The following is an 18,664-nucleotide window of genomic DNA, read 5'->3' as shown; positions in this document are numbered from 1 at the left end:
AACATGACTAAAAAGTGCAGGATAAATGGAAAGGACATAATAAAATGGAAGAAATGAATCCAATTCTATACATAATCACAAAAAATGTAAGTAAACCAAACTCTGCAGTTAAGGACAACAAATGTGTGAATAAGGTTTTAAAAATTTAGTTATATGCTGTTTATAAGTGATACATTAACTCTAAGAACACAAAAATATTCAAAGTTAGAAAAAATAAAAAAAGTACTAGGCCAATACTAATTTTTAAAAAGTTACTGTAGCTACATTCATGGACAAATTAACTCTGTGGAGAAAATAATTTTGAGAGAACAAGAAGATCACTCAGGATACTATACCGATTTTGACACCACAGGTAGGATATCACAATTCTAAACTTGTACGTTGCTAATAAAACAGCCTAAAACATATGTAATATAAAAACTCGACAGAACTACAGGGAGAAGTTTATACATCCACCATCGTAGCGGGAGATATTTAACACTCTCAGCAATTGATTGATCACGTGGGCAAAAGATATTCAGGCTATAGATGATCTGAACAACACATTTAACATAATCTGTTGACAGATATGAAGCATTTCATGTAGCAAAAGCAGAATATGCAACCTTTTCAAGTACATATGGGATATATAAAAAAAAAATGATCACATGCAAGGCCATAATACCAACTTTGTATTTGAAAGGAGAGGCACCAAACAAACAGTATTTCTTGACCACAGTGCAATTAAATTAGGTATTGACAACAAAAGGAACTAGAAACACCTGTATTTCAGGAAATTAAAAAAATCTTCTAAATAATTTATGGGTTGAAATCATATTCATATTGGAAATTAGAATGTATTCTAAATTGAAACATTATAAAACTCTACTAAATCTTGTGGGATACAACTCAAGCAGCACTTGGAAGGAAGTAGGAAGCCTCAATAGTCTTATAAGCATTACAGAAATTGAATTTGTGGTTTTTAAATCTCCTATATAAAATATGAGGCATATTCTAATAAACATTTATTGTATAAATGTTTACTGTTTTTATTTGTTACACTAGCTATTCAAGCATTCTCTCTTCAAATACTGCCTCTCCCCATTCATTCTAACCTTTCCTTTTATCATTCCAATTACTCAGCCTCTCCTCCATGTTTGTTAATATTTTTAAAACATTTTCTACCTCTGTGTCTCTTCCCTCCTCTTCAGGGAGGGAAGAGCCCGGGGCCTCTAAGCCATTTCCTCTAGATACAAACTTGGTAACTCTTTGGCATTGCCCTGATGGAGATCCAGGCAAGCAATAACTCACTCTGAAATACAGGGGCTGTTGGGTCTAGGCTGTCAACCTCAGCTTAATACAAGAGCCTGAAGCTTGTTCCACAGAGACAGGTTCTAGTGTAGGCTGTGGAGGAAGCCATCAGTTTCTCTGGTACTGACCAACCTGGCACAATTTCATGCCTTGGGATTCAGAGCCGAACACCTGAGGATGAACTAGTAGAGCTGGAATCCTGGTTAAGGTACCCCAGGCAGTGACTGTGAACTGACTGGATGTACCCATATGTGCCCATCCACTGTACTTTGAAGTTTAACTGACCATTCTGAACTGAGCAAGCGCCTGAGATTCTTAGATAATGGGGTGGGGGGTGGGGTGCAGGTGGGGAGAAAGACTTTAGGAGGGAGAAACTGGACTTGCTGCTAATAAAGGCAGTGGTGGTCTTGAGCGATGAATTTATACCTTTAATACGTCAAATGACTCATATGGATTATACTTTTAAAAACGACCATCAGGCCAGGCAATTTGGCTCATGTCTATAAACCCAGCACTTTGGGAGGCCAAGGTCGGCAGATTGCTTGAGCCCAAGAGTTCAATACCAGTCTGTCTCTACAGAAAACACAAAAATTAGCTGGGTGTGGTGGCGCATGCCTGTGGTCCCAGCTACTGGGGAGGCTGAGGTGGGAGGATCACTTGAGCCCGGGAGGTCAAGGCTGCAGTGAGCTGAGATTGCACCACTGCAGTTTAGGCTGGGTGACAGAGCGAGACCTTGTCTCAAAACAAACAAACAAATAAGTAAATAAATAAATAAATAGAAACAAAGATCAGCCATATGTCACCCCCTGTTAACCTGTGCTGATCCTTGTAGTTGATTTAAGCATTAAGAAAACATTAAGAAAGAATCAAAGGAGGTGGACCAAGGGGTAGAAGGAATTTGGAGTAAAGAAAACAGGAGCCAGAGGTGAGGGAGGGTTGGCGATGCAGCTCACTCTACTCACTGGGCTGGTGTGCGTTCCAGTGTGTGTACTGCACCGGCTCGGGTTTCCGCCCTGCTGGCTTCCAAGTGTATTCTCCTGTATCATTTTGGTCTTGAAGAGCTATCCAAAAATAACTGTCCTTCATTTTTACCACACTACTGATCAAACTGGTAATAAAAGCCTGTTCAAACCTTAAAAGGGGAAAAAAGAAGTGGTTATATTAAGTTTCTGGGCAATAAAAAAAGTCATTAAAGCATAATGAAGTGCACAGAATGGCCCCAGAGTAAGCATTTCTCATTAATTCTTTAGAACATGGAGCAGGAAAACACCCAAAGACCCTGAACATTACTAATAAATGCCGAATGTCAGTGCAATTCCCAGAAATACATGAGTGAGGAGAATCTGACTCTTGCATATGGGGCTTAATTCTTGCACGGAATAGAGTCCAGCTCCAATTTCAAAGCATAGGTAGTAAAGTTCATATGGCCAGCAATGCATTTCTTGGAGTACGATGTGGCCTATTTTGTAATTAGGCCACACACCACACAAACCATGCCACAATATGCATGGGGTAAGGTTGGGCAGGAGGAAGGAGGAAAGATATTATGCTTTTCTGAATGAGCATTTACTAATACAGAGTTCACATGCACCCACCTACCATACTTGCCTGGGGAGAAAGAAACAGAAATTAAAGTAGCAATTTTATGTCTCCCAAATCAGTGTGTTCATAGGCACAGGTAGGTCTCAGCTTATTCAAATGTGTTTAAATCTGCACGTTCACTGAAGAAAAATGTGAAAGCCCAGGAACTAATTTAAGGCTCTACATCCACTAATGTACTTCCCAAACAGCTGAATGAATTACTGTTTAGTGATTGGTGGCAGTGCCCCCTTTCCAGTATGAATGTGTCAAAAGCAGAATCTAGAAAACTTGCATACATGCTTCCACATGCACACCTACCAAGAAAATCATGACTATTAAAACTTAACTAGCATTGAACTTTTCAGCTAAGTTGAAACTATCTTGAGAAAGCTATTTTTAGAACATATAAAGTTAGAAGAAACACATTTGAAACAGTGGTGACTTCTGGGCAGACCTGCTGAGTCAGTGGGAAAGGAAAGGCTGAAGCCAAACCTAAGGAGAAAGCAAATTAGACCTTTTTATTCAATTTTGGTGGTTTTTTTCATTACTGTGCATCCTTAACTTGCTAAGGGAAGCAAAAGCAATGGGGTCATTTATGAATAGAGGAGTCTCCAAGGAAATAGGAGATAAAAAGAGAGAAGAATAAAAAGAAGTAAAAATTTTAAGTGCCTTACAGATATTATTAGCAACATTTAGAGATCTTAGGCATTTATGGTACTCATCTTTGTAGGGGAAATGGATTTTCATCATGCTTTAGTAAATATTTTCTGCAGATACTCTATTAATAACGTAAATAGCACACATTTGAAACAGGAAAAGTTCTTTTTTTAATCCAGATCATACTGGCAGAACTAATGTGCTTCAAAAGAAATGTATAGAAGACTAAATATTGCCTACATGCTGTTGTAATTTTCCTTACACTTAAGTTGGTTCATGCTCTCAATAATATACGATCTGCTTTTCTCTATCTCCTCCAAGGCAGAGTAAGTAATACCGGCTCAGGAAAGTGCTGGGAGGAGAAGGGCAGGGTCCCTGGTTAGGCCTCCACCCCCGGCCCGTGCCCCCAGACCTAGGTGAGGACAAGCATTTCTGTTTTCATGCCCAAATGTTGCATTTCCCAAGACCACCCTGGCTCGCCACGCCCCCATCCTGTGCCTATAAAACCCCCCGAGACCCTAGTGGGAGGAGAGACAAGCGGCTGGACATCCAGAGGAACACACCGGTACTAGAGCACACCGACAGGCGCCGGCAGAGGCCGGCAGGTCATTGACAGGAAGAACGATGTGGAGTTTGGCCAGAAGGAAGTTAAGAAAATAACTCCACTTACAATAGTGCCCCCCAAATACATAGGAATAAACTATACAAACGAGAAAGACTTGTATACTGAAAACTGCAAAATGGTGCTGAAGGAAATTAAAGAAGCCACAAGGAAATGGAAATAAATCCCGTGTTCATGGCTTGGAAGACTTAATATTGTTAAGGTGTTCATACTACCCAAAGCGATCTATATATTCAATGCAATCCCTATCAAAATCTCAATGATATCTTTTTCAAAAATAGAAAAGTTCATCCTAAAATCCATATGGAAATTCAAGGAACCCCTGAATAGCCAATATAATTGTGAAAAGAAACCAAGTTAGAGGTCTGACACTTCTTGATTTCCAAACTTACTACAAAGCTACTGTAATCAAGACAATGTGGGCTGGGCATACTGGCTCATGCCTATAATCTCAGCACTTTGGGAGACTGAGGCAGGCAGCTTGCTTGAGCCCAGGAGCTCAAGACCAGCCTGGGCAACATAGTGAGATCCTGTTGCTGCAAAACATAAAAAACATTTGCTGTGAGTGGTGGCGGTAGATGCCTGTAGTCCCAGTTACTAGGGAGGTCAAGGCGGGAGGATGGCTTGAGCCCAGGAGGTCAAGGCTCCAGTGAGCTATGATTGAACCACTGTACTCCAGCCTGGGTGACAGAGTGAGACCCTGTCTCAAAAACAAAATGAAACAAAAAACCAGTGTGGTACTAGCATAAAGACTAACACATAGGCCAGTGGAATAGACCAGGAATAAACCCTTGCATATATGTCAAATGATTCTCAAGAATGGTGTCAAGACTGTTCAGTGCAGAAAGGACAGTCTTCTCAATAAACTGTGATGGGAAAACTAGACATCCACTTGCAACAGAATGAAGTCAGACCCTTACCTTATACTATGCACAAAAACGAACTCAAAGTAGATTAAAGACCTAAACATAAGAGCTAAAACTATAAAACTCTTACAAGGAAACATAGGAAAAGGCTTCATAACATTGTATTTGGCAATGATTTCTTGTATATGATACCAAAAGCACAGGCAACAAAATAAGAAATGAATAAATTGGACTTCATCAAAATTAAAAACTTTGTGCATCAAAGGACACTATCAACAGAATGAAAAGGCATCCCACAAAATGGGAGAAAGTATTTGCAAGTTATACATCAGATAAGGGATTAATATCCAGAATATATTGAAAATTCCTATAACTAAACAACAGAAAAGACAAACATCCCAATTAAAAAATGGGCAAAGGACTTGAATAGACATTCCAAAGAAGATATACAGCTAGCCAATAAGCACGTGAACATGAAAAGATGTTCAACAGCATCAATCACTAGCGAAATGCAGATCAAAACCACAGTGAAATACCACTGCACACCCAGTAGGATGGCTATTATCAAAACAAAACAAACAGAAAATAGTAAGCATTGGCTAGGATGTGGAGAAACTGGAACCCTTATGCATTCCCGGTGGGAATGGAAAATGGTGCAGCCATTATGGAAAAGAGTATGGTGGTTCCTCAAAAAATTTAAAATTAAATTATCATGTGATCCAGCAATTTCACTTACAGGCATACACGCCAAAGAATTGAAAGCAGGGACTCGAAGGGTATTTGTACATTCATGTTCATAGCAGCATTAGTCACAATAGCCAAATGGTGGGAGTAACCCAAATATCCATTAATGGATGAATGGATAAACAGTACGTGTATATACATACAATGGAATATTAATTAGCCTTAAACAGAAAGGAAATGCTGACACTACAACATGCTAAGTGAAATAAAGCAGACACAGAAAAAACATAATTACACTTACATAAGACACCTAGATAGTTAAACTCACAGAGACAGAAAATAGAATAGTAGTTGCCAGGGTCTGGGAGGAGGGGAGAATAGGCAGCTATTGTTTAATGGGTACAGAGTTTCAGTTTGGGAAGATGAAAAGAGTTCTGGAGATGGATGATGGTAGTGGTGAACAACAATGTGAATGCAGTTAACACCACTGAACTGCACACTTAAAAATGACTAACATGGTGAATTTTATGTTTCTGTGTATGTTACATATATTTTACCACAATAAAAAATATTAACTGCAAAAGTGTTTTGGGGAGATATGACAGTTGCAGGAAAATGGTGGAGCTGTAAAAATGCTTCAAAATAATGCACATTTAAGCTTAGGAGAGGCACAGTGGCTCACGCCTATAATCCCAGCACTCTGAGAGGCTGAGGCAGGAGGATTTCTTGAGCCCAGGAGTTCAAGACCAGCCATGGCAACATGGCAAGAATCTGTCTCTACAAAAAAATTTTAAAAATTAGCCAGGCATGGTGGTACACGCCTGTAGTCCCAACTACTTGGGGGGCTGAAGCAGGAGGATTACTTGAGCCCAGGAGGTCAAAGCTGCAGTGAGTCATGAAGGCACCACTACACTCAAGCCTGGGCAACAGAGTGAGACACTGCCTCAAAAATAAATGAAAGTAAAATAAACTTAGGAGAAAATGAGATATTGCAGAATTTCTCACTTTTGGCAAAATTCACAAAATTGAATGCCATTTGAGTTATTTCGTACCAATATTCCATGGCTGATTGATTCAAAATTTAGACATACATGGATTTAGCCAATTATCCGTTATAATTTTGGAACTCAACTTTTGCATTCATGCTTTGTCTGGAAGCAAAGTGGCCAGGCCTGAAAAAATTTTGTAACAATCAGCAAGCAAATACAAATTTGTTACTCAACAATAAGGATCTGTTTTTCTTCCCCTCTCTATTCCACAAAGTGTTAAAAGTCTTAGACCAGGAGCAGTTGCCTGATCACAAAAGAAATAAGTAATTTGTAGCAGGTGGTTCTAATTGTGCCCATCAAACCCGTCATTCCATTGTGCAGAAGAGTGGAAAATCAATTAGCAACTACAAGCTTGGGTACTGAAGAGTGACAGGAGTGTCTTAACTCAAACAGGAAATCAGTAATGGAAGAAAATGATTACCATGGCCGTTAGTGGACACTCCTGGATCTGAGAGACTTTCTGTCTACTGCCAAACCTTCTCAGACAAAAGATGCTGTTTGCAAAAATTCCAATGTGTATTGTGAATCAAAAGTAGTACAGTGTGGACCCTTGTTTCTTCCCTGATGGGGTCTGAATGATAAAAAATCAAGAGCATTGGTCCTTCCTTTCTTCAACTCGTGAGCCCTGTGTTGGAGTCGCTGCTTTGAATGTAGACATGTTTGGGGGTAGCATAAGTATATGTTAACTGACTTGGACAGATGACACATCCCTCTTCATCTGTATTCCCTCAGGGCTTGACTGGTGACCAGGCAGCACGCCAGCACAGGGCAATCTGGACAGGCCTAGGAGGCCAAGACTGGGATTACAAACAGACTTCCTATGTCATAGTTCTGCTTTAGAGCTGGACCTGGCATGAGCGCTGGCTACTGACTACAGTTTACCAGAGAAAACATTTAAAAGTATTCACAACATAGCCTTGTATCCAGTTTTGGGGAAAATGAAACAGATTTTTTTTTTCCCAGATACTTTCTGTCATTTGTATGAGGTCCCCAAAGTGTTCATAGAATGTGAAGCATTTATTCTAACAGATTTCTGCCTTAGCTTGGGTCACTTTGGTGCTATGGGTTATCTGTAATGTCACTGTGAGTTTATCCATTTATTGTGCTATTCTACCTTCTTCACTTATTTCTTGTGTCTGTGTTCTATCTCTTCAGCTGCTGGGTTTCAGAAAGCACTGGACAATAATAGTATGCCTTTTATTTCTTGTGTGTAGCATGTCAATGTTTAATATGGGGCCTCTCACAAAATAGGTATTCAAAAAATAATTTTCTAATAAACTCTTGGCTATTAATTTTTTGTGTGGTCAGGTAACATATGAAAAATAATTAACACAGTGCCAGGTATGTGGCAGGCACTCAATGAACATTAAACAACAACAAAAAAAGAATAAGACATAAAAACCAGGTGAAAAAATTAGACTTATTTTCTTTGGTAAAAAACATAATGAAATTGTAATTAACAAAAGAGCATATAGCTTCATTGGTCAGGCTCCTGTAAAGTCCAGTGTTGACTCACTGACTGGGGGACTTCCAACCCAAGGTGCTCTTGGAAACTTTTGGGTGAGTTAATAAATTGATAAAGGCTTTCTTTTGTCTGTTAGCCAAACTTGGAGGGAGAAAGGTAAAACTAAAAACAATGCTGAAATACATCAAAGGTAGTGCTTTCGATGGGAGGATCTCCTGAAAGTAAAATGTTTCGCCAGGTGATTTAGTCTGCCAAATGCTATCAATCCATTTGAGTGTGTGTGTGTGTATGTGTGTTTTTGTGTGTGTGTGTGTGTGTATGTGTGTGTGTATGCATGCCTGTGCATTGTTTGGAACAGAAGTTAGGTAAGAAGGCAAGAAAGTAAGAGGGTAAGAGGAGGAAGGACATGCTGGTAGCTTTGGATGTTGACTTCCAATGTGGGAGGAGCAGAGAAATTATACAGGAATTCCTCTACAAATTAGACTTACATGGGAAGGGTCTCTAGGCAAAACCAGTTGTCCTATTTGCTGGTATTCAGTGAATATTTTTAAAGGCAATGGCCCAGGCAAATATGCAAGTGACTTGCTTTGCAGGTGTAGTTTCCTGTGGCACCACTGGAGTTCTACCCTGCTTCTGTCTTCCCCAGGAGGAATGGGTCTCCCAGGTGTTCCAGCCCCCACTGTCCTCCTAGCATCGATAGTGATATGAGGTCACCTTTGCTCTTGGTACTTTTATCTCCTACAGGTATTATGCATCAGTAGCATGCTGCAGATTGTATGGAGTGTAAAAAGGGCACAGTCTCTGTGCCAGCATCAGGAAGGCATATGTGCACAGAGAAGTCTCAATCTAAATAAAATAGACAGAAGAAGTGATGGTGAGGGATTTGAATATCCTCTACATATTATAGTTTCTTCTCTGCTAAAAACACCCTGATACAACTCACATACATTACATTAAAAAAATACTTGTTAAGTAGTATGTTGTGGCTGAGCACGGTGGCTCATACCTGTAATCCCGGCATTTTGGGAGGCTGAGGCAGGTGGATCACTTGAGGTCAGGAGTTCAGACCAGCCTGGCCAACATGGTGAAACCCTGTCTCTACTAAAAATACAAAAATTAGCAGGGCGTGGTGGCGGGTGCCTGTAATCCCAGCTACTCATGGGGCTGAGGCAGGAGAATTGCTTGAATACGGGAAGTGGAGGTTGCAGTGAGCTGAGATTGCGCCACTGCACTCCAGCCTGGGCAACAGAGCAAGATTCTGTCTCAAAAAAATAAAATAAAATAAAATAAATAATGTGTTTCTTTTCTAGTATAAGCAGTTAGAAGATAAAATCTAAAAACATCTGAATATATTAGAAAAGCTGGATAATTAATAAATTTTATGGAAAGTAAAGGTCACCTTAAATTTTACTATTTATTACCCAAAAACCAATTCTGGAATAACACAGTATAATTTAAATTCATCTCAATAAATAATTTAAATAATTTTGTACTTTGATGTATAGCACGATTTAGATTTTGACGAGTTATGATTGTAGCTAGATTTTATCATTCCAAGAGCCCTCATGTCAAAGCCATCTTGTTTCTGTTAAAAAAAAAAAAAAATTTACCTGTTTGTAATGGTTACAAGTGCAGGAGGACAGTAATAACCACTGGAAGCTTGGTCAAAGCTTCGAAGGACTGTGTCAATTTTGTAACAGAATCCACCATGTCTCTCCCATCCCTTAAAAAGAATCAAAGGGAAATTAAGGACACAATCTGATTTAGTTAAATACCAAGAGATATTTTTGCATACTCTTTTACCACCTACATGACTATCTTCTCTTACTCCTTTAAAACTCCTTGAATTTTTGTCTTGATATTTTTATATTTATTCTATCTGGTAACACCATTAACTACAGCCACTTCTACATTTATTTGATTTATTATCTTAAAACCTAAAATTTTTAATTTACTTAAAATGTAAAACCTTAAAAGTAAATGAAAATAAAGGGCACTCATTCAAGATCTCTGCCTCTCTCTCTCTCTCTTTCTCTGTCTCTGTCTCTGTCTCTCTCTCTCTCTCTCTCCCCCCCCCCGCCCCCTCTCTCCTACTTACAGAATTTCATATAAATGGCCCTGACAGGAGGGTAGAAATTAAGTGTTGGCTCTAGGATCAGGATGCGTGGCTTTGAATTCTGGCTCCACTATTGTGCAACCTTGTTTGATATCTTAGTTTTTTCATCTATACAATGAGGATAATAATAGTATTTATGGGGCTGTTCTGAGAATCAGAGAAGGACAATGCAGATAGAGATTTCAGAATTGAACAGAGGGGAAAGAGAACATGAACAAAGAGAATATATATCTAGATAATATAGATTTTTCCAACTTTCATATTGATTATTTCATGTTATCCCACTGAGATTCATTGAGATTAGGGACTTGGATAAAGTCAAACTAGTGGATCAGCTGGGCCTGAAACCCAATTCTGGCACAGTCCAGGATGGTCTTGTTTGGAGCATAATGCTTCCAAATAGAAAATGGCCAATATATGTATTTTTTCTTTTTTTTCTGTAAAGATTATTCCTAAATTAACTGGCTCGCCTTTTAGAGGGGAAGAAAGTAAGCTTTGGCACTCAGACAAAAATGACAAACACGCAGGTCTACATCTTAACCCTGGGAACAATGAAGGGTGGCTCTATTCTTTGAAATTATGCAGTACAGTCTATGGCCATACCACCCTGAACGTGCCCGATCTCATCAGAAATCATACAGTATGAAAGACATACATTCATTAGTCCTCTATATTTAAACTTAGCTATTTTAGTTCTTTTTTCCCCAATATTATGATCACATGATTTTTATCTATTTTAATTTATTCACCAGTTTTAAAACACTCTTCATTTTATGCTATGCCAATACTTGCCAGCTTTTGATCAGTCATAACATCATTTCTCATAAATTTCTTGGAAAAGATTTTGGTCTTGCGGTAAGTTAAAGAAAACTTTAATTTAGAAATCAGCTATGTTAGTTCAAACATATCATTAACTGAGGTAGGAAGCACAGGAGCTCCCACATTCAGCCATCTAGGATCTGCTCTGAACTCCCTCTCTTTCACCTCTATTCCCAGTCTTCTCTCTGTGAGTAACTGACAGCTCCATACAGCTCCTTCAGGCATCCCAGGCATCCCTCCAGGATAGGAGTAGGGATGTTAGACTGCTCCTGTACTTGGAAGGACAGGGAGAAGGAGGCTGGCAACTTGACCTTTCTGATAATGTATTTCTTCTTCGTTAGAAGTTTTTAGATCATAGGCTGCTTAGCAAAGCAAACAAACAAAAAAATCCAGTAACTGAACAGGCTCAAGAAAAGGGAATGAAAAATAGATCTGGCATAGAATAATCAGAAAAACAGACTTATTACTTCAAGGCTTTGTCCACACAATGAATGCGGGAAGGATAACTGATTATATCAGTTAACCCTTTGTACACTAGGTGCTATTTCATTTTTAAATGAAAGGATGGTGGTGACAAGACTGAAGGAATTGCTCATACTGTCCAATCCCAAAAAAGTGACTCAGAAGGAAAAACAAATCACTTTTTTGCTTTGAAATTATCAAGATTGATTTTACAAATTGATTTTTCAAGTGCAGACTGTTTAGAGAATTGCATTGACGCAACGTTCTAAGAAAGAGAAAACTTTCAAAACCATATTCATAGACTGATGCATAATAAAATTAATGGAAATTGCCTCACAAAGCTAGAGAACTGGCTATGAACTCAGAAACTTTAAATACTGCTAATGCTGGCTGGAAGGGAAGCAATGAATAAAAGTTTGAATAGAACATCAGTTCTGTTTCTGCAGTGTGAAAAGTTAACTGTCCTTTCAACAAAAATAAAACACGTTGAGTTTCCCGGGAAGCCACAGTAAGACAAATACTTCCACCCTCGCCCCTGCCCCGTCTTCAATATTTCAGATCAGGTAGAGATTAATCAGATATCAGCTATAATTCAGAAATTGTAATCATTAGATAAAATGGTGACATGTCAGCTATGGCACATCTATTATCCAGCTAGAGTATGAAGAGTAGTTCACATGTTTACACATTGATTAACGAATAAAATGAAGATTCTAAGGGGATGGGTCATTGTTCAATTGTAACGCAAATAATTGGATTAGAAGAGAAAATAATTAAAGCATAGTTGCATAAAAACCAGGTCTGGAAAACCGTTGAGACTGATACAGCATAGTTCACTCTGACTCAGAGGAACACAATTGTTTTCTGACATCTCACTTGAAAACTAGGAAAACCATAGGTCAGGCACAGTGGCTCAAGCCTGTAATCCCAGCACTTTAGGAGGCTGAAGAGGTAGATCACTTGAGGTCAGGAGTTCGAAACCAGTCTGGCCAGCATGGCAAAATCCTGTCTCTACTAAAAATACAAAAATTAGCCAGGCATAGTGGCGCATACTTGTAGTCCCAGCTACTCAGGAGACTGAGGCACGAGAATTACTTGAGCCTAGGAGAGAGAAGTTCAGTGAGCCAAGATCGCGCCACTGCACTCCAGCCTGGATGACAGAGCAAGACTCTATCTAAAAAAAAAAAAAAAAGAAAGAAAGAAAACTAGGAAAATCAAGTGTGAGACAGGGCATCACACAGACAGGATAGTCACTGTACAGATGCTGTATCAGGACCATTTACATTTTTAATCTCAAAAGAAAAGCAATCCCGTGTAGAAGATAGCAAGACAATGTTTCTCAGGACAAAAAGAAAAGAGGAAAGGAAAGAAGCGGGGTTGGGAGAGAGAGAGAGCAAGAGAGGAGAGAGAGAGAGAGAGAGGAGAAAGAGAAATTCACTTCAAATTGATGGTGGAATTGATATCTAGCTATGAAGTTCCTGTACCTAAATTGCAATGTTAACAGCACTTACCTCTTGACATCCTGATTCAGCATCAGAGAGGACATGGCCTGCTTTTTTACAAATGTAAAAAAGTGTTTCTTCACAATTTTTGACTTTCCAGTGTCCCTCCTACAGTGAAAAATGTTACAAGAGAATGAATATATTCTGTGCTGATGCTAGTGGGCCATAGCAATTCTTACAAATAAAAATATGATGAATAATGTGCTCCCGCATGGGATAATGTTTCAGGCAGCACTCCACTTTGTCATGGAAAGGGTTCACACTTTCTCTAGGGATGGGAGGCCCCTCTCTCCAGCACGAGTTCCAAGGTGTTCAATCTATAACTGGGTGGGTGGGAGAGAGGAAACAACTATCAACAACTGGTGCTTCTTGATAGCTGCCATGTGTTGGCTTAATGCAGGGCGATTTTCATATATTATCTCAACGTTCCAGTGAGGTAGGGATTATTATTCCCATTTTAAAGGTTAGAGTTAGCATTTTACATGGTCCTAGAGTCAGTAAAAATTGGAGCTAGGATTAATACAAAGGTCAGCCTGGCTTTCCATTAAGCTGGTCTCAATTTTTCTATGAAAAGATGGGATAGAGCCACGGTTCTCAATCTCGAGTGTGCTCCAGAAGCACCTGGAGGGCTAACTGAAACCTAGCTGACTGGGCTGCATGACCAGTGTCTCATTCAGTAGGTCTGGTGGGACTTGAGAATTGGCATTCCTAACAAGCTTTCAGGTGGTGTTAATGCTGTTGGTCTGGGGGTCACACTGTGAGAACCACTGGGATGAAGCCATCCTCCTGACCAAGTGAGAGTGCTGATACCTCTCTTCAACCAATTCTAAGTGTTACATTAAATGCTTTGCTGCTTTCATGTCTCTACCTGATGCTGGGGAAATTCCTGGAAGCCACCATGAAGCACCCTAGGTAATACTGGCATAGATGAAATTCACGTTCACCCTTCAATGATCCCTCCATCAGGAATTCGAACAGCACCACCCCATCTCCTCTTTATATGCTAGACAGATACCTTCATGTTTTTCTCTAATCCTATTGAAGGCTACCCTCAGATCTTTCATCAATAATGATATAATAACTGCTAACAGATTAAAATTTTATCTTCCTGTAGGATTTTTTAAAATAACACAAATCAGAACCTTAGACTAAAGTTACACAATTCAAATTCCAGGTGGTATTTCACACATCTAGAATTTTAGGGGAATGTGGAGCCTTTCCATGACCCTTAGAAAAATACAATATCCAGGGCTGACACCTTCATCTGTAAGAGGAGCCCTGCATTGCTCCCCCAGGGAGTCTTCCAGCAAACCATCCAGTTACAGGATAGTGTCAGGCATTCTGTAATTAAGAACTGTTAGATGAATGGAAGAACAAATGAATTGTTTCCTAGGCTCTCATATTCAAATTTGTGTCAACTGTGATTTGTTAACTTGTTAATTATAATAATTATATTCATACTGAGTTCTACTCCATGGAAATAAATGTTATTTTTTACACATCTACTATCCAAGGAGCTTCTGAGTTGCCAGAAAAGGGGCCACAAAATATTACACTTATGGCAGCATTGTCCTGACATGTCCAATACTATTAATACCTATCCTCAATCTCTTAAAAAATAATCTCTGTCCAAATATTGGCTCCTGTTCTGTAAACTTGCAGAGCAACATACCCATGCCTATCAATAAGAAATGATCACCTAAATTATATGAAAACTAATGAACCAATAAATCAGCAGATACTGTGGAATAAACTGTGGTGGGCCAGGCGCGGTGGCCCACGCCAGTAATTTCAACACTTTGGGAGGCCAAGGAGAGTAGAGTCCAGGAGTTTGAGACCAGTATGGGCAACATGAAACCCCACCTCTACTAAAAATACAAAAATTAGCCAGGCGTGGTGGTGCAGGCCTGTAATCCCAGCTACTCGGGAGGCTGAGGCATGAGAATCGCTTGAATCCAGGAAGTGGAGGTTGCAGTGAGCTGAGATCGCACTACTGCACTCCAGCCTGGGTGACAGAATGAGACTCTGTCTCAAAAACAAACAAACAAACAAACAAACAAACAAACAAAACATTGTGGTGGATTTCAGCAGAGCTAGACCCAAGACAAACATTGAGAGGTATTGTTTCTCCTTCTTCATATAGGGCTAAGAGACACGGCCTTAGCATGTATAATTGTTACTGCACTGTACAATTGTAATTGTCTGTGCTAGCATTAAAAGATGAAACCATGAAACATGTCACAAAAGTTAAGTGCTCAGAAATGCTTCCTGTTTGGCTGGCGTAATTACTTTGTCAAGCCATGTCTGCAACATTTAATAAACTGCCTCTTGGGGGAACTTGACAGAGTATCCCGGTGGTTAGAAGAATAAGGGCATCTACCAAGTCCCAACAACCTCCTAAAACTCAGCCAGTGTATTCAGCAGCTATCTTGATTAAAGAGATTAAGTCTGTTTTAGGCATAATGAACTGTTCAAATGGCTTGGGATTAAACTAATTCTGTATAATCAGATGTTTTAGATAAATGAGAGACTAGAACATAGGGATGAATGTGATGTTCAGACTACTGGGACCACTCCATTCACATGAGGAAAAGAGCAAGATTTGCCACTGATCCATAATTTTCAAAGAGGTTACACATACTGTTTAAATCCTTTTGTGTGAATAAGATAAAGGAGCTTAAAAACCATCACTTTCCAGCGTAATCTTCCATCCCTCAGTTCTTCCCCTCATCTTCATCATGGCAGTCAATGGCACCACCATCCACCAAAACCGTGGTTGCTCAAGCCAAAAACCGACCTCTCTCCCACCCCAACATCTAACTTAGCAACACCTCCTGTTCTCCAAAGCACACTTGGATCTGTCCACTTCTCTTCACAGTCACTACCCCAATTCAACTCTGGTGTAGCCTCCAAACTGGCTTTTCTGCTTCCATTTTATCCCTCTCCTAACCATTTTCTGTGTAGCAGCCACAGTTAATTTTAAAATGTAAATCAGATCATGCCATTAGTTTCCTTGAAGCTCTTTACTGATTACTATACCACAGTCTAGAAACCTGGCATTTTAGAATTCCTACTGCCCGTCTCTTACGACCTCCTCACCACTGGTCTCCTTTTTGATAATTCAGCATAGCAAGTCTTGGTCTGTCTTTGGGCCTTTGCACTTGCTACCCTCTGCATGTTCTGCTTAGAATATTCTTCCCCCTTCTCTCTGAGAGTTTTTTTTATTTTTAAGTCCAAGCTTAAATGTCAACTTTTCAGAAATGCTTTCTGTGACTATCTTGTCCTTCCCCAACCCAAGCTTTTCACTATCATGTCACATATTTCCTTGGAGCAATCATTACAACTATAATTACCATGTTTTTTCTGTGTGTACTTGTTTACTCTCTAACATGGAAGGCCCATGAGGAGCAGGGACTGTGCCTGTCTTGGTCTCTGCCATAGCCCAAGGCTCCAGCACAGGTGGCCTTCAGTACAAGACCAGTAAAGTGAGCACTGAACAAATGAATCGACTTACAGACTGCTCTGCTGAGACACACAGCTGGCTTCTATTTGGAAAAATTTGGGGCTCAAGTGTGTGCCAATTAGTAAAGATGACTGAAGAGTCATTAGACCATTCAAAGGAAACTGGAATTTTATTGCTGCTCAAACCAATCCATGTTTCTGATGCATTTTCTGTAAGAGATAAATGTAAATTACTTACGGGATCCTATTATTTGCAAAGGAGATAACACCCTAGAGTTACTGCCAAAATATACCACTTCACATGTGATTTCTTCTTTATTTCTTTGCATAATGAAATCTGTTTAAGTCTTGGCATAAAATGTCTGTTTAAACGTTTTCCCCTCTCTGCTATGGTTTGAGTGTTTGTCCCCTCCAAAATTCAGGTTGAAACTTAATCCTCAATGTGGCAATATTGAGGGGGAGCCTCTAAGGGTTGAGTGGGTCATGAAGGCTCTGCCCTGATGAATGGATTAAAGGGTTAATGGATTAACTAGTTCTCATGGGAATGGTACTGGTGGCTTTATAAGAAGAGGAGGAGAGACCTGAGATGGCACACTCAGCTCCCTCTCCGTGTGATGCCCTGTGCCACCATGGGACTCTGCAGAGAATCCCCACCAGCAAGGAGACCCTCTTCAGATGTGGCCCTTTGACTTTGAACTTCCCAGCCTCCATAACTGTAAGAAATAAAGTTCTTTTCTTTATAAATTACTCAGTTTCTTTGTATTCTATTATAATCAATAGAAAATGGACTAAGACACCCCTATAATATCCAGATCTGCTTGATATAGGCCTTATAAGTGAGGCAGAGTGTGAGCCAAAGCCAATGCAACAACAAAGCCTAAGCAAGTTGGATTCCTGGGGCTCTGGTTTCTGCTAGAACCCTGTGGTTCTGCTAGAACCTGTGTTCTGGTTCTGCTAGAACACGGTTCTGATAGAACCGTGTATGTTCGTTAAGTAGATCTGAAAAGTCTGGTTTTGCTTCTGCCTAGAGAAAGGAAAAATAGGAAGACCCATCGGATTATGAAAAGGGCATGAAACAAACAAACTTTTAATGATAGTCTAGCTTAAAGATAAGTTTTTTTTTTTTCCCCCAAGAGATGTTGGTGAGGATGCAAAAAAAGGAACACTTATACATTTTTGGTGGGAATGTAAATTAGTACAACCTTTATGGAAAACAGTATGGGGATTACTCAAAGAACTAAACAGAGAACTACCATTCAATCCAGCAATCCCACTACTGGATATATACCCAAAGGGAAAAAAATCATATAAAAAAGACACCTGTACTCATATGTTTATCACAGCATTATTCACAATAGCAAAGATGAAATCATGTAAGTATCCATCAGAAGAGGGCTGGATAAACAAAATATGGTTTTATGTATATATATATATATATATATACACACACACACACACACACACACATATATACACACATATACACACATATATATATGCATATATACACACACACACACACACATCACGGAATACTATGCAGCCATAGAAAAGAATGAAATCACGTCTTTTGCACACAGGTAGCACTTGAGGCGATTCTGCTAAGTGAAATAACTCAGAACATCAAATATGGCATGTTCTCACTTATAAGTGGGAGCTAAACAATGGGGACACATGGAGATATGGAGCAGGATAAGAAACACTGGAGACTCCAAAAGGTGGTAGGGGTGAGGCTGAGGGTTGAAAAATCACCTGTTGAGTACAATGTTCACTATCTGGGTGATGGCACCGCTAAGAGGCCAGACTTCACCACTGCTATATATGCATGTAAGAAATACTCACCTGTACCTCTTACACCTATTTTTTAAAGTATTTTTTTCCTTTTTCTTTTTTCTGCCATGAGAAAAAAGGAGCAAAACCTCTTAAAGAAATTGAAGTGGAGTTGCTGGAAAAGGAATTAAAACTTGACAGCCTAGGTAGGAAAGGACCCTATGTGGCTGAAAGAGATGTGTAAGTGCCCTTGCTGAGATAAGCAGCCCACAGGGTTCTTTAATCCCAAATGCAAAGGATTAGGAAAAATAACAGAGAA

The 18,664-nt window shown here is 39.6% G+C and overlaps 1 protein-coding gene across 3 annotated transcripts in view; it reads right to left on the bottom strand.

Moving 5' to 3' along the window:
• Positions 1-18,664, bottom strand: part of PLA2R1 (phospholipase A2 receptor 1, 180kDa) — a 134,158-nt gene that overhangs the window by 73,673 nt on the left and 41,821 nt on the right. For all 3 annotated transcript variants that reach the window (XM_011947119.1, XM_011947118.1, XM_011947120.1), the window contains exons 8-11: positions 16,628-16,785; positions 13,123-13,221; positions 9,825-9,937; positions 2,253-2,422 (exon numbers count right to left, since the gene is read on the bottom strand). In XM_011947119.1, the coding sequence (XP_011802509.1) occupies positions 2,253-2,422; positions 9,825-9,937; positions 13,123-13,221; positions 16,628-16,785 (540 nt within the window). The remainder of the gene's footprint in view (positions 1-2,252; positions 2,423-9,824; positions 9,938-13,122; positions 13,222-16,627; positions 16,786-18,664) is intronic.

The sequence above is a fragment of the Colobus angolensis genome, unplaced genomic scaffold, assembly GCF_000951035.1.
Source record: "Colobus angolensis palliatus isolate OR3802 unplaced genomic scaffold, Cang.pa_1.0 Scaffold259, whole genome shotgun sequence".
Taxonomy (NCBI): domain Eukaryota; kingdom Metazoa; phylum Chordata; class Mammalia; order Primates; family Cercopithecidae; genus Colobus; species Colobus angolensis.
This window is presented reverse-complemented; position numbering and strand designations above follow the sequence as displayed.